Source organism: Staurois parvus, unplaced genomic scaffold (assembly GCF_062004578.1).
Source record: "Staurois parvus isolate SC_StPar_1 unplaced genomic scaffold, SC_StPar_1.0 ptg000151l, whole genome shotgun sequence".
Classification (NCBI taxonomy): Eukaryota; Metazoa; Chordata; class Amphibia; order Anura; family Ranidae; genus Staurois; species Staurois parvus.
The window spans coordinates 17,763,283-17,784,827 of record NW_028317947.1 but is presented as its reverse complement, the minus strand read 5'-3'; the positions used below and the strand labels follow the sequence as shown (position 1 = coordinate 17,784,827).

Below are 21,545 nucleotides of genomic sequence, written 5' to 3'. Positions count from 1 at the left end.
TAGGGAAGATGCTGTAATTATTGCGGAAATTGTGGAGCTTGTATTCTAGGAGTAAGACACTGGCTGAGTCATATGTGAGGGAGGGTGTCACAGAGAAGGAATACACATAGCAAAAGAAGAGAAGTCAGTTGCTGCTTTATTTGTAGCTGGACTGATAGCATCATGCTGCTGTGCCTGCTGCCTCTCATTCTCCCCTATACTCACTCCTTGAATCTGGATAAGCTGAACCCCCAAAACTTTTCTGGACCCCAAGGCAGTTACTTTGGATTTTCCTTTGATTTCTATCAGCCAGCAGATAGCAGGTAAGTGCACAGGATGGGCTGGGTCTGTATAATGCGTACAAGACAGAAGAGACCTGATTGGGAATTAAACAAACCTGTCATAGCAGGTTATGCCCAACATTTTCTAGGCCAATAAAGTCTCATCTTCAGTCTGAAGGCTGCAGGTAAGAACACCTTGCACCCGTCTGTAGAAATGAACTAAATGTACAAAGTTACTGTTTAGTTATACATTATTAGTATAACAATGATTTCTATTTTCACTGTTTTATATGACTATGTTAGTGAGTACAGTGTCAGTCCACCCAAAGCTGATATTTTAACTTTGGGAGAGCATTGACTGAGGAACCCACTATCCACCTACTTTCTTGTAGACCAAGATGTAATATCTGTGCCTCCAATTTTCCAACATATTCCACCATTCACAACCTTTATAGGGATTTCTTGCCCTACTCTGGTTTTCCTTTTATGTACTCTTGCAGAGAATGCAGCAAGAAGAGTAAGGCTACCAAGGAGTCTGAGCTGGGAACTTTGACAAGAAGATTTTATCAGTATATTCCCTTAGAGACAACCACCAGCATTTATCTATAATGCCAATATCACCCTTTAAAAGTTTTCTTCCATGTAAGGAAGTTTTATCTGTGTTTGAAATGTTTTATTCGTAATAGCATGTTAGGCTGATTTCTGAGATCTGGTCACCTTCTTTGCTTTGATCTCTCTTACCTCTTAAAAGCTTTTGTTACGCATCCCTGAATTGAATGTACTATATACTAAAAGAAAGACTTGTCTAGTGCTATTATCAAATTAAAAATTCCCCGAGGTCGGTTTGTAACAAAAATAGCTGTACTGTATAAACAGACTAATTTTAGACAAAGGGCCGCCCTCTTTTTGAAAAAAAATCCAGTGACGGCTCAACATCTTGCAACTAAATGCCATGACTTTTACTACTTTATAGAATCAGGCAAAGTCTGAAAGATAATGGAAAATATTAAAAACATCAGGAACAGGAAGGCTTTATATAAGTGCAGCAAATAACAATTCTCCAGGATGCAGAAAATCAATCGCAATAGCACAATTACTTGAAATGTCAATTTGGTGAGGCCTCTCCATGGCACTGGCCTTTGTGGAGACTGCAAATCCCCGAAATGGATTTCCCACCCTATCTAAAACTAATTTTGGTTAAAAACATTTCGGATTCACTCCCATCTTCCTCTTTGGCAGCCAGTGACACTATCAAGCACTCCTGGGTATGGGAGGTCATGTGACCCACTCCCCTGTGACAGTACCTGGGCCGAGTTACTGTCACATGACTAAATTAAATCAACGCTCTTTCATGTCTCTGAATTTGGCACCAGGAGCAATAAAAAAGAAGTGGAGAGGGGTTCCAGCTAAGGTGAGTATCACTGGGTCAAGGGGTCCCTTTTCATTTTTCCTTGTGTGGGCTAGGTGACAGTATCACTTTAAGCTGAACCTGGGAAGCCCACGGAAGTGTCACTTGACTTCTTTTGATAGTTGCCTGGCTGCCAGCCATATGCATTTGCTGATTTTGAGTCATTAGTATAAAAGAAGGGAAATATGACATGTTGCCATTCAATTACTATTTTCTTTCCAGGGTTTGTAGAGGAAAAGTATTGAATTCAGACACAGCCTGACACTTAGCATTTTCAGAAGCAGGCCAACAATGGCAGCTTTTATATTTCATATTTCTGTCTTGACATAAAATATGGAAACGTGAAGAACTGATGTTTTGCCTAAAAAAAGCATAGCCACAATGCAATAGAAAATCTATTGTGACAGTACCTGGGCCTTCTATAGAAACTGACGAAATACAGGACAGGTGTCGGCATATAATTGACCCCGTGTCTAATGTTGGAGGAGAGATGCAGACAATAATAATAAATGCATTATAAGAAAAAGAGAGGAAGGCGCCTCTAAGTGCAGTATTGACAATTTATTTAGTAAACAATGGATAAATTGCACTTACAAAATAAACGGTTAAAAAGACTCATCGTGTAGTAATTAGATCCAGGTGGGACATCCAGCCGTCCAGCAGTAAACTATGTCTATAGGATCAGGAAGTAGAGTCCAGGATGTACCTATGCATCAAAAATGAAGCTTGGAGAGCAGAGTCAGATGTAGCAGGTGAAGGGGGCGGTAATGCATTTCGGAGCATGCTCAATAGGCTCCTTCTTCAGACCTCAATAAATGATACTTGCTGTATAACATACATTACACTCCAATATCTTCATTTGATTATGAACACATAACATTTCTGTGTATAATGCACATTGAAAGAACATTTGTAGTTAATTTTACCAAGTGCATGATACATGTCTGAGTGACACATAAAACTTCTTCCTTTTTTCTCATAGCATGCACATAGTTGTGGGGGCTCCCAAACTGAACACAATGGTTCAGAATGTCAGCAGTGGTGGAGGTGTGTTCTTATGTCCATGGGGTTCACAGACCAGCAGCTGCTCCGTTATACCCTTTGATCAATCAGGTAACGTTGAACATGGGTTGAATAAAGTGTATAATAATACTATATGGCACTAGTGTAATGTTTAGTTCTCTATAAGGATGAGGATCCATTGGCTGCAGAATGGGGCCCTAATGACAATTCTAACCCCTGGTTAACACCCCCACTGCTTGTGCAAGCAATAGGAAAGGATTAAAGCAGAATGGACATTTAGGCAAGGTAGCAACTTTGTCCTCTCCACCTCTTCGAATGACATTGATAAGGATTGCAATAAACATATAGAATCCATCCCATTTGCGCAGTCTATACTGGTGTGGTCTCACCAGACATCAACTGCCTACTACTGCATCCACCCTTGTGAAGTGACCAATAGCACTATCTCCCTGATTTACTGCAGGAGCAAAAACGTTGTAGGTGGACTCCCTGGACGTTCACCAGGCGCAAGGCTCCTGATTGGTTATCTTCATGGATGATCCGGTCCTTGCAAAAACAGAGACAATCTTGAAATTGTAACTGTTTAAACAACTAGGTCCCTGCCTATTTTGGATACCTGCTGTTTGTTTTAGGACTAGTGTACACTGCAGCTGAGAAACTGACGTTCAGGAGCAGCCCCTGAACTCTCCTTAATGTTTTCCTATGTCGTTTACAGTCCTTTACAGGCAGTTGAGTTTACAGTCGGTTTTTTGAACGCACCAAACTTGCGCTCAGGAGTAGATTTTTCCGCTGTTCCAAACGCTTGTAAACACAGTTAACTGCGTTTATAAGCGTTTGCGTTTAGAAGCGTTTTTTAACTGTTCCATGTCCAGATGCTGTCCAGAGCCTTTTTTCATCATCAGAAATGCATGCAAAGTGTTTTCCAGGTACTCAAATGGACCCGGTACACCAGCGCAGTCAGTTGCAGGTTTTGCGTGAAGGAAAAAATGGTAGAACGCACCACATTATGCTCATGATGGGATCCATAGTGAATACAACCAGAAAAGACAGGTCATCTCAACACATACTGCTCTCTCTCTGCTACTGCTCTCTCAATCTCTCTCAAAATGTCTGAAATAGTTGTTTTTCAGTGCATTCTGGGCATTTGGTAGGGTCTCCTGAGGCTAGCTTTTAAAAACGCTTCTAAATGCAAATGCTCATAAACGCGTTATGCAAACGCGGCTAAACAGACGTTTTTTAACCAACGTTTTCCAGCAGTCAGTTTCCATCGTTCAGAAGAGTTTTCCAAACGCTCCGTGTACATGAGCCCTTACCAGTTTATTGAGATTTTCCTTTTTGGGTGCTCTTGTCGGTCCTCCTTATGCTCTTAAGCCATTGGAGCACTCATACCATATTCTGTTGCATCTGGTGTTTGTTCCTTCTATTGTTCACAGTGTTGCCCTTCCGCAGGAGACACATTTCAAACCAATGAAGGGAGAATGACCATTTATAAGTCCAACCAGTGGCTTGGAGCAACTGTTAGAACTTGGAAGTCCAGCATTGTGGTATGATTACATTTTTTTCTCTGTGTTATGATACATATAGATCATTTAGACAAGTGTGGAAGTAACATTTCTGATCACAGGGAACCAAAGTTATAAACTGGATATGTTTAATTTGGGACTGTAGAGTGGTATTGTATGTATTTAATTTTTTTTATCATGGACTCAAAAATTAAAATGTTATACGTGTTTTTAGGTTAGGTAAATGTGGCGTATTGTGTAGTAACATTAGATAGTGTTCTATCCAGCTAACAGGTGGTGCTCTAGTCTTATTTCTCAAAGCAAGGCAATGTATCGCTCTCAGCAGTGTTTTGTCTTATGTGCTGCCTCTATAGTTAACCCATTGTGTTTTGTGCTCTGGGAATCCTTTGTCATGTAATGTACAGCGCTGAACGAACTGTTGGCGCTTTATAAATACTGTATAATAATAATAATAATATTATACATTTTTTGTTGCAAAAACTCTGTGTGTGTGTGCATTAATTATGCAGTACAATCTGCAGTCATAACATGTGAGCCCAGCATTGCACAGCATTAAAACCTAGTTAAAAAAACAAAACTTTTGAAAGTGTACAATGCCATTAAAGGAGAATTTCAGTGCATACTGTGTTGTTTTCAAACAATATAAAACTAAGGAATCTACCATTTTCTCACCTTTGTGCTATTTGAGGGGAATTAATGAATGTGGAGGTAGAGTTCAAAATCTATTTGACTTTGTTCTGCTGTCCTTCCAGGCCTGTGCTCCTCTTCAGCAATATAACTATGAGGACCTAACTGTTAGCAAGACTGGACATTCGGGGAAGACTCCAACGGGGGCCTGCTACTTCACCGAAGACCGGAAAAATTTCTACGAGTTTGCTCCTTGTCGACAACCCGTGACTGAGAGACTTCTCAAGTGGAGTCGTTATAGTGTGTAACATTCCGCAACTGGCCATAACTTAATAGATACAAAAATAAGTTTCCAGAATAATGGTCCTTGACTAGCACAACCTTAACCACTTGCCGTCCGCCTGCTGTTTATAAACGGCAGGACGGTGGCACTCCAGGGGCGGGTTGCCGTTCATAAACGGCACCCGCCATTTCTAGCTGTGCGCGCTCCCTGGGAGCGCGCAGCACCACGATCCGGTGCCCGCTGTGTCCTCCGGGCACAGTAAAACACCGATCATCGGACGGGAACTCTGTACGAGGTCCTGATCATGTGATCGCTGATTCGCCAATCAGTGATCACATGCAAAGTAGTAAGCAAGATGTCACTTGTGACATCATTGCTTACTACGTGTGAAATCTGTGAATGATCACAGAGGTCACATGGTACAAGACTATTCACAACAGCCTTGTACCATGTGACAAGCTGTGACCAATCACAGCTCACTCAGAAGTTCTCAATGGCTGCAAAAAGCAGACAGAGAGAAAGAGAGATGATTGCTTTTACATCCTATATGGGTGTAAAAGCAATTACTGTAAAAAAAAAATATCTTCATCACTCCTCACAAGTAGTACAGTGTCACCATGGTGACACTGTACTGCTAGGGTGACAGTATGTAAAAAAAACCCAAAAAAACATACATAATAATATAAAAAATAAAATAAAAATGTAAAAAAAAGTTTAAAAATTATAATTTTTAGTTATAAACTAATTTGGCTTATTTTTTTTTTTACTAAAAATATAACTGAATACATTGCTGCCAAGATTTATGATGAAAGATTATTTATTTGCAAAATTTTATAAGAAAAACACTTTTTTTCTAAATTTTTGGACGTTGTCATTTACATGGCAAAAAAAATAAAAATCCCAGCGGTGAATAAATACCACCAAAATAAAGCTTTATCTGTCTAAAAAAAATGGTAAAAAATTCATATTGGTACAGTGTTGCATGACCGCTCAGTTGTCATTCAAAATGTGATAGCACTGAAAGCTGAAAATTGGCCTGGACGGGAAGGGGGTAAAAGTGTCCGGACTGGAAGTGGTTAAAGAGGAAAAAACCTTGGTATCTTGCCAAATGCATTCCTGCAAGTTCTGCCTCTGTTTCCAGCCTCTACAATGGTGTCACTCACCCCTCTCCTACTATCCTTTACTGTTGATCTGTGCAGAGGAGTAGGCTGCAAGGCAGAATTGCAGACCTTTGCATGATCTTCCATGTCCTTGCATCTTCACATGGAAGAACATACATATCTAGTCCCTAGGATAAAACTCCCACCCAAATGCTTTCTTACCTAGTGCGTTGGAAACAGCTTCCCTCTTTGTTTATATCCCCTACAGCTAAATCTAGAGCATCACTGTCCACACCTGGATAATATCATCCCGTAGCTTTGAATGGGACATTGGCCCAACAGCACAAGCGCATCCCATTCAAGTCTATAGGACAGCTATTTTCAACAAGAGGATCCTAGGGTTTCTCCAGAGTTTGCTAGGGTTCCTTGACCTGTAACTGATATCTCTCCTATCTGATGTTACCTGGATAGCTCTGTGTCCAATACCTCTTGGCAGAGCCAACAGCATGACACTAATGATCTTTTCAGCTGTCAGTAAGAGTGGGATTGTGACCACCATTCCCACTTGGTGTGACAATTAATCCCACTATTCCCTGATTAACTGATTTAGCAGGGGTTCCCTGAGACCTAACAAAAATGTCAAAAGTCCCTCTGAGGTGTAAAGGTTGAGAAAGGCTGCTATAGGATGTTACTGACTGTGTGCCAAACAGGATATAGATAATGCAGGAGGCTGCTTTCCGTCAGCTTGTGGTTGGGGATGGGTGGTCAGCTTAGGATAGCTCTTATTACTTCTAACAAAACTTCTATAAAAATATTAAAATATACCTGCTGCCATTTCTATTGATTGTGTTAATGAACGGAAGGGTCAGAATATCTGTTAAGTCTGTCTGTGTCACCCTCTCTGGTGTGGTGACAAACTTTACAAGGACAGACAGTGATGGGAAATCTAAAATTCCATACTTGTCATCTGAGCAGAAAGTGGAATCCCCACAACTGGACACAGGCTGCAAAAAAGCCTCACGGGGTCAAATATTTCTCTACTCAATCCAAAAGTTTTTTTGAAAAGTTCTGGCTTTATTATCTATCAGTAGCTCGGCTTTAGATATATAGTATTTAAATAAATCTGAACTCCAGCATAGGCAAATATTGTCTAACTACAAAAGTCATGTGCATTGTAATGTGACTCTTGGTGTGCTTTGCATGTTCCTTCCATATGTGTGCAGCAATCCAGTGTGAAACCTGTGTGCAGAAGCCTCCTGTAATAAAGACCTGTCACCGTTGCTCTCTCTCCTTGTGCAGGGGGACTGGTCTTGTCTATGCCCCCTCTTGTAGTTTTCTGCAGGCTGCCTGTAGTGGGTGAAGCCTACAGGGCCCCTCCCACAGTTCTGCACAGTAGTGATATCATTTCTACTTTTACAAAATAATAGCTGGGTTTACAAAATGCATTTAATGCACACACATTGGATGTACTGTATGTCCTTTTGTGGCGGTTGAGGAATATATTTAAACATTTTGTGCCTGGAATTCAGGTTTAACATTAAAACGTAGTACAATTTCAGAAAGTTTTGATTGTTACCTTTTTGTAAGGTCATTTTTTTAAAGTAGAATTTCATATTTTGTAAGACTATACTTGCATACAGAGCTTCCACTAGGCAAACTAGGCAGCCACCTAGGGGCACCTGGGAGTAGCACAAGCCGGCAATCTCTCTGTGCTGGATGCTGCCAAGTAATGAATGATCCTTCAGCTAATGAGAGGGGCAGCAGAGGGGAGAAAGAAAGGAGAGAGGAATATGCTGGGTGTCTGGGGCCAGTGTAGTAGCTGTGCTGCGGGTCCTTCCAGTGTTCCTCTCAGACACAGTCCTTTACTGCAAGCTGGCTGGCGGCTGCAGATCACTGTGGAGTTTCAGCTCTTCTCTTCCCATTCATCAGCGGAGGCGGAGCCGCCCCTGCGGAGGAAGGTAATGTCTGACTCTGATGTCTTGTCTCTGTGTGAATGTGACCTGTCTGGCCGGCCGGCAATCCATCGCATGTGCAATATGTCAGTGATGACATTATCATGATCCCACTGCTTGCTCTTCTAGTGCCTGCTGGACCTGCTGCTCTGTGTCAGTGTGTTGTGTCAGATCTGTCACTGTGTGGAATCGCTCAGCTCAGGTGTTCTCTGTGTGTGTGTGGGCTGGGTTGTCTGCTGTCACAGCATTTTACCTCCCCCCATTGCCTGGGGAATTCCAGCCTGGGATCTGTGAAAGTGTGAATCTATAATCCTCCACTCACTGCAACTGTCACCCTGCCCCTGCCAGCAACAGATACAGTCCATCAGTGACACTGATTTTGTCTTTAATTTTGGTGCTAGTGGCATCTTATGGCGCTTATTTTTGCAAATTAAAAAAAAAATTGCAGTTTCATGTTTTGTTGATTTAATATTTTTTACTGTTTTTAAATGTATTTATTTATTTGGAGGGGATGTGCAAGTAGCTGGTCTTGCCTAGGGCGCAAAAAAAGCACCATCCCTGCTTGTATAGTGTCAATAGTATTGACTGTTCAATAGAAATAAACTCATTTGGCCTTAATCACATACTGTATATGAATACATAGAGTATATTTATAAATCATACACACCAGGGGCAGACTGACCATTTGGAAACTCGGGCACTGCCCGAGAGACCGGGGTCAGTAGGGGGCCCCATGAGATGCCCCTGGTACCTTTTTCATAGGCTTTTTTGAGTTTGGGCAAGGACACAGGGGCCCCATGATCCCCTATTGCCTGGGGGCCCCATGAGTTGTTAGTCCACCCCTGATACACACGCATAATACTGTATGTTTAAAGCCCAGCTCCGGGCTTCCCCCCTGGACACCCACCACGACTATATTATTGCTTTTTCTAAAAATACTTTTTTCAGGTCAATCACATATGGAGTGGGGACCTCTTTGTATTTTCTCTGCAGAGCTCTCTTCATCATGACACAGAATGGCACGTTAATGCCTTCTAAAAAGGTGGATCCATGATGCTCTGCTCTCAGTTTTTCCTCGGGTTAAATGACGCTAGGAGTTTTTTTTTACTTAAAGTTTTTCACAGAGTTTGACAAAACTATTTACACAAAACGAATTATGTTAGCACAAAAACTCTAGAAGAAGACTAAATCATCACCCCCCCCCCCACCCCCGTAATTATATTTTGGCCTACTGATGGCTGGCTGTTCTGTGTTACTGCCCTGTATATAAGAACTGAAATGTGGAAATGTCTTTGTGTCTCCTATTATGCAGCACAAGATAACCGTTACTGTGAGATTGGATTCAGCACAGAAATAAGCAAGGTAAGTCCACAGCCTCTAGTTATTAAAAAATAAAAAGAATAATGAATAGTATACTATATACCTGCTTCTTTCTTGCATATTTGAATATATGCAAAGTTAACCCCCGGGCAGGTATGAAAACACAAATTAATGCAGCTCTCTCTTCATTAATACTTAACTAAATACAGTATGTATTGTGTTAAATGTAAAAAGACATTTATTCTCGAAATCTATCAGTAATCCTACTGAAGAATGCTACAGGCAGTATAAGGTATCTTCTTAGCCTGCAATGTCTATAGTACAGGTGAATGAGTTTAAAGTGTACCTGTGGTCTTGTAGAACATAACACAATGCAAAGGGAAGTGGTCAGGGAAGAAATTACCAACCATGTTTCTTTTCACTATAAAGGTTTTGGTGAATGTTGGAAGAATGATGCCTTTTACCAGTAAGGCTCACCCTCTTAATATATTTATGCTATTGCTTTTAGAGACTAGGTTGGAATTAGGCACGTTGGATATTTTTAAGGGCAAGCTCCAGGGAGGAAACAAACTGAAGGTGAAAATGGGTTTTAGAACCAGATGGCAAATTACATGTCCTTCCCTAGTGCATTCTCCTGAATATGAGATGACCCTGACACACAAACATATTTCATAGCAGTACACAATTAATAACAATAGTACTTTCTGAATGATAGCTTATCCCAGTGCCAAATGGTAATTTTTTTGGTTGGTTTCAATGATGTTTGATGATTTAGAGGACTGTAGAGCACTGCATTGTTGTAGAGTACTTCCAGGTAGATTGGATCCATTTGGTTCTCTGAGAATGAACATTACCCTTTGGCTTTTCAGTATCATGCGGAATTGCTTAGCAATGGCCAAGGAGTTATAGATGGACTGTATAGGAGTGTCTATAAATTTAGTTCTGTATGGCTGTAGACAGCCAATTCTAATTTGTAGTCTGAGGTTTGTAGAGCTTTGCCCTACATTCAGCCTGGCTCTGAGTTCTCCCTTCTGTTAGTAGGTGGCACTGTCACTTATGGTATTAGTGTGAGATCTTAAAGTAAGCCTGGGTTATGAATATGTATATCTTTTCCCAGCCCGCCACTAGAAGTTTCCTTTGCATGTGGTGCATTATGGGAGAGGGTATAAATACATGGGTCTGGCTGATGCAAGCTTTCTTCCCCCAGGCTCTGGCCTAGGGAGAATGCATGTGATGAAGCTACTATTTTAGGCCTGCCCGCCTGATAGGGCCTGGGGTGTGATGAGGCCTTTAGCTCAGGCCTGGTGCTGCTGATCTTCATTGGAGGCAAGATGGAGCTCCATGGAGGCTGGTTGATTCTCTTGCAGAAGTTTAGGAACAGGTTGGAGTCCCATGGAGGCTGGTTGATTCTCTTGCAGAAGTTTAGGAACAGGTTGGAGTCCCATGGAGGCTGGTTCCATGGAGGCTGGTTGATTCTCCTGCAGAAGATTAGGAATAGGAACACAATGGAATTCCATGGAGGTTAGTTGACTCTCCTGGAGATAAATTGTTGCTGATCATCTTGTTCACAGAAGGATGCTAAAACGAAGGTGGTTCACATTTGACTTAAAGGCCCTTTTTTGTTTCATCTAAAAGTGACTGGTATCCTTCTGTCTATATGTCCCACTATGCCTACATGATCTACCCCTGAAGTGTAATGTCAGCCCACCATTTCTCTGAGGGTACTACCCACTCCTGGTGGTCAGGTGGCTGCTACAACGGTCCACCTCTGGTGGACATCTGCATTTGGCACCAGTGTTTGGATCTATGGCAGAAGATGCAATACTGACTACTTGTATTGGGTGTCATTTCGAAATCTACGATGGTATTTCTTCATCTAAGGACCCTTCTGCTGTGTTGCTATACTGAGCTTTTTCTTTACCTTCCTGATTGTATTAAATATTTATTTTAATCTAGATCTTTTGTACTACATCACTTATACCAGATTAGAACCATGAATGGCTTTCTTATCTTGGATTAGAACCAAGCTGTCCTTTTCAGTAGAGACAATGAGAAGCTTTGCATAAAGAACATGAGGCCCCACTTATAATTTTATCTCCAGGAAGAATTAGATTGTAATGCCCATAGCAACCAGTTTCTCTAGTACCTTCACATTTAAGGCACTGGCAGGGGGGGGGGGGCTATAGGAGTTGTAAACCCTATGTACATGGGTTTTTTTGGTGTCAGAATCACTTTTCTCCCAATTCCATGTCATTAGGAATGCAGAAGCAGCTTGATAAAGGTTAGGACAGGGTTTAGGTGCATCTATAAAGGATCCCAGATGAAATATTAGCTGGTCATGCATCATGCAAATTTTATCTGTGTACTGAGGAACAGGCCCAAATTCACTCAGGTGGTGACTCTGCTGGTCTTGCTCTGTTCAACAAAAGTTTATAGTTTGATCAACCTTTGTTAAAGGAGTCTGCTGGTAAATTTTCAGCAAGCCAGCAGCTGCATCTGATCAGATATCGCTGCTATTTCAGCATTTTGATGTTATCTGTCAAAGTACAATAGCCTCAGCAGGAGATTTGTCCATCAGCCCTGTATAGTGTGCATGGAGGAATCTGTTCATTTTTTTTAAATTTTTCCTTCAGCCTAGAGGCTGAAAAAAAAGATCATTGCATAGCAGGTTTTAGAGGCATTTGAAACTGAATGCCTTTGAAAGCATGCTACATTTACCTATCTACACAAGCCTCTACTGTATGTACAACCATATAAAAGATCATTTTCTTCAAGCATTTTTCAGCTACTGTTGATAATGCAACTGTACAAAGTTCTCTTTTTCTTCCTTTTTTTACAGAAAGGTGTTTTGCTAGCTGGAGGACCTGGCGGGTATTCTTTTGAAGGTAGATATTCCACTGTAGCTTTATAAAAAGCTCATTTTAAGTCTCTGTATTTCTTTTTGTGCCCACAGATATATATTCAGAATAAAAAGACCAATACGCAGAAGTCAGTCAGTTAGCCATTATAAATAATGCAACCAAAAGATATGTTTTTCCCTTGATAGTTGTATAGATATGCAAGCCTCTGTTCCATGAGAACCTTGAACTGTGGCTCTAGTGCTTTTTTATATACTTAAACTACATCTAAACCCAAAAATGTACTATATTGCAGCTTTACAGTCTGTATTAGTTTTCTCTTGTCAAGCCTTTTTCTTTATTTTCACTTTGAGATCCTGCCATTAACACACTTAATGTCGTATGTTAACAACACTCACTCACTGTATTGCATCAGGGTAACAGGCTCATAGGCTAGACTTACTTTACCAGGAAAAGCTTCATACTACTCCTTGTTTGTGAAGGTCTCGTGCAATAACTGTCTTATGTCTAGTTTTGGCTAAGATCAAGTGTAGTATCTGTTCTTATCAGTGTCCAGTAGGGGTGCTCCACGGTCATTCTAGCTTTGCGGGGATGACTGTTTGTATAGTACCCCTGCTGGTATGATGGGGGTCCTGATGGCTATTATGGGGGGAACAGAAACCGGGAGCCTACGAGTAGTAGCTGGGGCCTGGGAGTAAGTCCCCTTTGGAACGTCAGAGGGACCCAGTACCTTCTGATTTGGACAGATCTACCTGGTCTGGCCAGGGGTCGGGAAGGCAGAAAGTCCGCAAACCAGTGCCCCCTGAGTAGTCGCCTAGGGGTGCCCTTAGTAGCACCTGGGTGTGGGACCCCACAGTGTGAAAATGGCACATGGTCACTGTGTTTACCACTTTTCCTGCACAGCGCCCTTAGGACCAGGCCTTTTGGCTAGGACCAGGGCAATTTTTGCTACAGGCCTCTGCACTATTTGGCACGACCACTTTTTTATTTTCTATTTATTTAATTTATTACACCTCCCACGTTTTGTCACTTTTTCTTACTTATGTGTGTGTTTTTCTCACAGGATGGAGGGTGTGGGTCCTCGGGCCTGCCCTGAAGTCTAGGGGGAGGATGTGTGGCCTTTTGGTTCCTTCCTCCCCTGTCCCTAGGGGGTTTTCTCTTCGGGAGAGCCCCCTGACCAAGTACTGGGTGTCTGGCTTCGGCTGGACACAAGGAACGGTGGTCCACCAGGCCTTTTGGCCAGGAAGACTAAATGGGAACTTTGTCCCTGTCAGGAGCTTCGTGCCCCGGGGGATCAGGGTAGTGGTCCATCCCCTTCGGGGGAAGGACAAAGCACACCCCTAAGTGCACTTTTTCGTGTGGTGTTTTACACTTGCACTTTTTTTGTGATTCACTTACGGTTTTTTCGCTATCTGCATGTTTGCGGACTTAAAAAGAAAAAAAAAAAAAGACTGTCTTATGTCTAGTAAAAGGTTACAATCATCCTTCATCCAAAAAGTATGTTTTTTGTGTTTGATGGATATTGCCAGGCAAGTTCACTCTTTGGCTTATTGCATTTTTTGGGCCTCCAGCGAAAAACAAAGAGCAAAAGTAAAGTAGTGTGATTTTATCACCAGTCCAGAAAGTGAATAAACATTGATTGAACCAGTTGGCAACATTATTTTTGGATTTGCTGTTTCACGTAAATCTGCCTTTTCAGCAATGGCTATATTTGGTTTACATTCTAAAATATAAAGATTTTATAGCAATGCTCAGGTTGCATCCCTATAATTCAAGCTTTGTCATAGTGATATTCTAGTAGAAACCACTATTGGTGGGTTAGATGTTTACCCAACCAATAAGCATCTTTCATTTTATTTTGGTGTAAGTACCTCATTTTTTTTTCTGTCATCCAGGACTCTACGTTACAATCCCTCTTTCCAGTATCCCGGTAAATTCTGCAGCCATGATAACGGAATTTCCTGACCTCTACATGTCAGAGGAAAATTCTCGTGTGTCTAACGCCTATAAAGGTATAAAAATTTGATTGCATTCATAGGGTATAGAAAAAGTTTTATTCAGTATTTCTTGCAATATATCTGATATATATCTCAGCCAAGCTACAGTATTGATGAGACTAACCAAGTGTTTGATTGATCTGATCCATCCTGTAGGTATAAATTAACCACCTAACTTCCGGCCAATGTTTACATATATGGCCAGACAGGAGCATGCATCAGCGCGTTCTGTGACCACTGTGTCCACCAGACAGGGGAACACAGATCAGGGTAAAGGGTCGCTGTGACTGGCCCTGTACTATGTGATCATTGTGACCAAACACAGCATTCACAGTAAGAAGCAGTAATCAATGTCTGTCATTCGTGATGCCACTGTTTACTACTGTGATCCCTGTGACTGGTCATAGCAATCACATGGTGCAGGGTCAGGCACAGTGGCCCTATACCATGTGATAGCTGTGGCCAATCACAGTTATCATAGTAGTTCTCAATGGCTGCATGAATGCAGATGAACACTGTCAGAAATCATTGCTTATACAGCCAGAGTATCATGGGGCCACTTCAAGGACACAAGAGATATGGTAGGTAGTCTGGAAATTAGATGCATAATTTATGCCCCTAGAAAGGTGCTCCTTGGATTTTTGGCCCCGCTATGCATCTAGGCTGTGAAAAAGTATCACACTTGTGGTATCTCCATACTCAGGAGACAGCAGACTGTGGGGTGTAATTGTCAGTATGTCTATGCTGTGTGAGAAATAACTTATTAAAATGACAACTGTGTGAAAAAAAAAATAATAATTTCTTAATTTTACAATAAATTATGACAAAAAAATTACAACTTCAAAAAGTTCACCATGCCTCTTACAAAATATCCTGGACTGTCTACTTTCCAAAAAGTTGCCATTTGGGGGGTGTATTTGTTCTCTCCTAGCATTTTAGGGACTCAAGAAATTAGATAAGGCAGTCAGTACATCAAGACTCATCAACTTTCAAATATATATATATATATGTAGCCACGCTGTCTTAAACAGGGGCTGTTGGCTAAATTTAGCTTTTAACAACTGGGTGATAGTTAGCTCAGACTGACTGCGTAGTTTTCACTTGGTCTTTCCCTAAGCTCAAGGTGGGTTGTGATTTCTCATTGCTGCCAGTAGGTGTCAATGGTACCTCTGGCAATAGTATGAGATTTTATACCAAGACGGAGTTATGAATATTCATATTTCCTTCAGCTAACCCAGTAGGAGGGTTAAGGCATTGGTGCATGCTGGGGGAGGATATAAATACTTTGGAAAATCCTGGTGATCTCTCTCTACCCTCAGGCTGAGGCCTGGGGAGGTGGTGCCAGACTGGGTTCTGCTATTAGGCCCCATAGCCAATGTGGGACCTAACATGTGCTGAATATGGGCTGAGGCCTGAAGTGGTCCCGTAGCTGTCCTGCCTGGTGATGGAAGAAGCTGTGCCAAAGAGGAGACCCAGGAGAGGAGCCTTGCTGGAGAAAGTCAGGAAAAGGGCTGGTTTCTTTCAGGGCCTATTGACTTGCTTGGAAGAAACACTGAGCCTAAGAAACAGAGTGAGAATTCTGTGCACCAATTAGGATGCTATTTATAGTTGGCATAGAGGTTCTGGCACTTTGAACCTGGACATGGATCTGAAGAGTCTGTAAGTGATCTTCTATAGTAGTGGTGCTCTGCCTTAACCCTCACCTTCTTGATTGTTCTGCAATAAATCTTTAAAAAGGCTAAAGTGACTGGTGCCCATTGTATTTTCTGGTTCCCCATCTTAGCCATGGACTCAGCCCTGCGGTGAAATGTTGGTCCACCCCCTGCCTCTGGAGGTGCCACCACCACCATACCTCTGGGTTGTCAGGGAGGTGCTGCCTGGGCTGGGACAAGGGGTGGGCAGAAAAGGGCACATGTCCTGGGGGGCAGAGGCGCTATATGGAGAAGGGGCACTGAGAGCTGATGAGCACTCTGATCTCTAGCTACCTGAATGAAAGAAGTGATGCTGCCATGACACCCTCATTGTTATGGTACTTAGCGGTCTGCCCAGAGTATGAATGCACTGTAGGATCAAACATAATGGCACTCAAATCAGAAATGGTTACCGAATGAAACCCTTATAGAACATAAACCGTTAATCTATATAAATCTAAATTATACTACTCTGGTTACTCTTAGAGGAGCCCCTGTTTCTGTTTCTGTCTAATACTGCACAATTCAGTCTGGTAAATCCACCATGGAGACAGCCTTGGAAGACTCAGTGAGATACATGGAATACAATCTAATATGGAGGCATGCATTGTTCACCTTTATACACAGGGCTTTTTATATACTGTATATATTGACAAGTTTGTATTGTCATCTGTGTGCCTGCTGGTGAGATTCACCCTCTTTTGTTGACCATTTATCACCAAGACAAGAAAGTGATGAGGAAAACAATGTTTTACAGACAAGAAATGAGATCAGTTCTTCCAATGGGGCCACCTGTTTCAGTGACAGCTGCCTTAAAGCAAATTTCCTCTCACTTCCTGTTGCATCCCTGAGACAGGAAGTGAAATGAACTAAGCAGAAAGTAAACTGACAGGGACTTCAAAACTTCCCTGCTCAAAAAAACTGAAAACAAAATGGCTGTACATACATTTAAATGCCAATCATGTGATTAAAGATTTTAATTTGGATTATCTTACTTCTTTAGGTTTTGCAGTTGCGTATGGTGAATTTACAGGGGATGACTCTCCAGGTAGGATGAAGGAGATTGGTAATGAGTAGCGAGTTTTGTGATACAAGTTCATTTTCTACACTAGGGTATTGTTACCATGCACTACACCACATAGAAATAGAAATTTCAGTTTTGATGGAGTAGGTTGAGCAGTGCTTATTACCTGTCCATAGCTCTCCCACAGCCTAGAGTTGCCTTGGCAGTACCCGTGTGGTATGCCTGTGTGTGTGTGGGGAGATGCAGTGTGGTGCGGGCAGTAAATACAGAGTCCGGTTGCAGTAAAACTTGGAACTTGTATTAAACAAAATGCCAAGGTTACAAACACCCAGGAGAGCACTGCTAGGGGAATAACTCAAGTTCAATGTATTCAGATGTAGAGGAGAGTAGGTGCCGACAGCGTCTGTTTCATAGGGTGAAGCATGGCAGGGAAGGGAAACTTCTTTCCAGGATAGCGAGTCCCTAATCTTTCCCTCCTCATCAGAAACCTTTACCTACCACTAGTTACTTTCCTCAGCAAGTGGGGTCTCTCTCCCTACACTAGCCACACACCACAAGTGATTCAAAACCCAAGTACAGGGACTTAAATAGACTCTGCAGACCCAAGATGGCCACCAAGGGTCACATCGTAGCCAACCAAAACGCTTCTGCATTGAAACAGAGAGAAACGTTTCTCTTGAACTTCCTCTACCGGCTGAGATTTGAGCACCACCTGCAATGGAGAAAAACCACACTTGCCTACATGTGGATTCACTGATGTGAGTTAGAGACTTCATAAGGGAGGAGGGAATTACATCGCCCTTCCCAGTAGGTTAATATTTTCAAGACTTTAAATCTGAACTCTATGCAGATATAAAAGGCACAAATTAATGTAGTTTTGTAATCATTATTACATCATTAAATGTATTTTCTTTTAATGAACAAATTGTAGGTACCTGTATTTAACTACATCATAGTCTTGCAGATTAGTGTACAGCTGAGTTTGGGAGGGAAGGGCAACAAAAGAAGCCAATTAGGTATGCTGCAACAGAAGGAGAATGCTGATAGGAGGAGAGTTACAGAGATTTGCTCTTTGGTGTTCTGTTTCTTCTTTCACTGTCCAGTCACAGGCAAGGGTGGTACATCTGTTTGTGAAAGTGAAACTGCAGCTGGGAAAGATCAGTTGCTCTCCCCTATCAAACATAACTGTGCTGTATGGCAGAGCTGTGTAAATCTTGGGGCTGGATGAAAAGAAATGCACATTTTTGGGAGGTAAAAGTGTTCCCTTATATGTGTTTCATCTTTGTATTTAGCCATTTGCCTTGAGTTCAGCTTTAACCAAAACAGTGTTGTCTACCTTCCTTACCTATAGAACATATTATTTTCAGCAGAACAACAGTTGCACTTTAACATAGGTAACTATTTGCTTTATTTCAGAAATTGTTCTTGGCTCTCCAATCATCTTAAGCAAGGGAATGGTAAGTACTAAATGTGGAACATATCCGTTGGAAAGTCTTACATCTCGATGTGCAGCAATGCACTGACCTACTTTTAAAGGTGTGAAGATAGACAGTTTTCGTACAATTATGTTGACTACGCATGCCACCATTTTTCATATCATCAATCATTCAATCTGATTTTGTACTCATTTGGATATCTGTAGTTCACTTGTATCCAGTCCAGCCGCATTTAAGATAGCTTATTGGAAAAAAAAAAAAACACAAGTACTAATTTCCCAATGAATCAATAGCACCACATGATACACAATTTCTGTTAGTGCATTTGGAATTTACCAATACATCTCTTTCCTTTGAAATTTGGATAAAACTGATCAACATGGTAATGAAATAATAAACCGTAATTTATATTTTCAGTCGAAATATTGAAATGATTGTTTCATCAAAATATGGCTACTGGTATAGTTCTTAGTAAAACAAAAAGAGTATTGACATTCAACAAAATGACGCAAAGAAGCCAATTAGGTTTTCATTTTATGGACTTTTGATTCATTGCTATAGTCTACAGCAGTGGTTTCCAAATTGCAGCCCGGGAGCCTGTTGTGGCCCTTTGCTTGCCTTATCCAGCCCTACTATTCATCCTACTGATACGAGGCAATATTCCTCCCACTGACCCCAACAAAAGGGCTTTATTCTGACCACTGACACCAGTGATGAGGAACTATTTCTCCCACTGACACCAACGATGAGGAACTATTTCTCCCACTGACACCAACGATGAGGAACTATTTCTCCCACTGACACCAACGATGAGGAACTATTTCTCCCACTGACACCAATGATGAGGAACTATTTCTCCCACTGACACCAACGATGAGGAACTATTTCTCCCACTGACACCAGTGATGAGGAACTATTTCTCCCACTGACACCAACGATGAGGAACTATTTCTCCCACTGACACCAACGATGAGGAACTATTTCTCCCACTGACACCAACGATGAGGAACTATTTCTCCCACTGACACCAATGATGAGGAACTATTTCTCCCAGTGACACCAACGATGAGGAACTATTTCTCCCACTGACACCAACGATGAGGAACTATTTCTCCCACTGACACCAACGATGAGGAACTAACATAACCAATGAGGCAATATTCATTCTCCTAAAACAAAAGATGGGGCATTGCTAAAGAGTATGTAAACCCAACATTTCATATTCGCGATAGGTGTCTGCTGTACTATGTACTTGTATGAAAAAGTATCCTGTTCTCTTTGCTTCTTATGTGTAAAATGGTGATCCTGTCAGTCCCTCTGCTTTACTAATAAAACGCACCATAGTTCTCTAGCTATGCTAGGAACTCAGCCTGCTCTCCTCCAATGATCAGACATGTCCTGACACGGGTCCACCACACACAATCAGAGCCATTGACTGGGAAGTTCATTGTACTGCGGTTTCTCCTTCCCCAGCTCTTTTGCAGCTGAGAACAGAGGGGACGAGATCACTTATTAAAAAGGGAAACAAGTGTTTATCATTTTTTTTATACCTATACACAAATGTTTTGCCTTTCATTTCTATTACGGAATGGATTGTTTTCAGGGGCGGACTGACAACTCATGGGGCCCCCGGGCAATAGGGGATCATGGGGCCCCTGTGTCCTTACCCAAACTCAAAAAAGCCTATGAAAAAGGTACTAGGGGCATCTCATGGGGCCCCCTATATGACCCCGGGCCCTCGGGCAGTGCCCGAGTTTCCAGATGGTCAGTCCACCCCTGATTGTTTTACATGGGTTACATGGGTTTGCATATACTTCAATCCCACTGATGCAGGACATTTTTTTACTCACACTGGCCACAGTTCAGCTCTGCTAAAGTTTGAAGGACAGTAAACTGACCCTTTGTTTAGAAAGTTTGGAGACCACTGATCTACAGTATATTACAATCTTTTTTCTTTGATTTGATCATAAAGCAGATATATTATTTTATCCAATATAATTCTATAGGTACAGAATTTATGACAGCACTGCCAGTCATTTTCAAATGACTTGTTGGGGCTTAAGCTTTTGACTGATATGAAGTTATTGGCGAGAATTGATATACGCCCAGCTTAAAGTATAAAATCACTTTCAATCATGCTGAGAGATGCATATTCTGTAGGGTACACTATATTGCCAAAAGTATTGGGTCAGCCCTCCAAATCATTGGTCTCAGGTGTTCCAATCACCTTTATGGCCATAGGTGCATAAGACTGCTTCTACAAACATTTGTGAAAGAATGGGTCGCTCTCAGGAGCTCAGTGACTCCAAGCGTGGTCCTGTGATAGGTTGTCACCTGTGCAATAAGTCCATCCGTGACATTTCCTGGCTACTAAATATTCCACGCTCAGCTGTTAGTGGGATTATAACAAAGCGGAAGCAACTGGGAACAACAGCAACTCAGCCACCAAGTGGTAGGCCATAAAGAATGACAGGGAGGTCTGCGCATGCTGAAGCGCACAGTGCACAGAAATCACCAAATGTCTGCAGAGTCAATAGCTAAAGACCTCCAAACTTGGTGTGGCCTTCAGATTAACACAACAGTGTGTAGAGAGCTTCATGGAATGGGTTTCCATGGCTGAGCAGCTACATCCAAGCCTTACATCACAAAGTGCAATGCAAATCGTTGGATGCAGTGGTGTAAAGCACACCGCCACTGGACGCTAGAGCAGTGGAGACGTGTTCTCTGGAGTGACAAATCACGCCTCTCGGTATGGCAATCCGATGGTTGTATCTGGGTTTGGCAGTTGCCTGGAGAATGGTACTTGCCTGACTGCATTGTACCAAGTGTAAACTTTGATGGAGGGGGATTATGGTGTGGGGTTGTCTTTCAGGGGTTGGGCTTGGCCCCTTAGTTCCAGTGAAGGGAACTCTTAAGGCGTCAGCAAGACATTTTGGACAATTTCATGCTCCCAACTTTGTGGGAACAGTTTGGGGATGGTCCTTTCCTGTTCCAACATGACTGCGCTCCAGTTCACAAACCAAGGTCCATAAAGACATGGATG

At 41.9% G+C, this 21,545-nt stretch overlaps 1 protein-coding gene across 1 annotated transcript in view; it reads left to right on the top strand.

Moving 5' to 3' along the window:
- The first annotated feature begins 62 nt into the window (after nucleotides 1–62).
- The window catches only part of LOC149464558 (integrin alpha-IIb-like), a 55,241-nt gene continuing 33,758 nt past the window's right edge, over nucleotides 63–21,545 (top strand). The window contains exons 1-9 of the mRNA XM_089674557.1: nucleotides 63–302; nucleotides 2,651–2,781; nucleotides 4,141–4,235; nucleotides 4,967–5,141; nucleotides 9,489–9,538; nucleotides 12,336–12,381; nucleotides 14,250–14,366; nucleotides 17,046–17,090; nucleotides 18,483–18,523. Coding sequence (XP_089530683.1) covers nucleotides 163–302; nucleotides 2,651–2,781; nucleotides 4,141–4,235; nucleotides 4,967–5,141; nucleotides 9,489–9,538; nucleotides 12,336–12,381; nucleotides 14,250–14,366; nucleotides 17,046–17,090; nucleotides 18,483–18,523 — 840 coding nt within the window. The 5' untranslated portion in view covers nucleotides 63–162. The remainder of the gene's footprint in view (nucleotides 303–2,650; nucleotides 2,782–4,140; nucleotides 4,236–4,966; nucleotides 5,142–9,488; nucleotides 9,539–12,335; nucleotides 12,382–14,249; nucleotides 14,367–17,045; nucleotides 17,091–18,482; nucleotides 18,524–21,545) is intronic.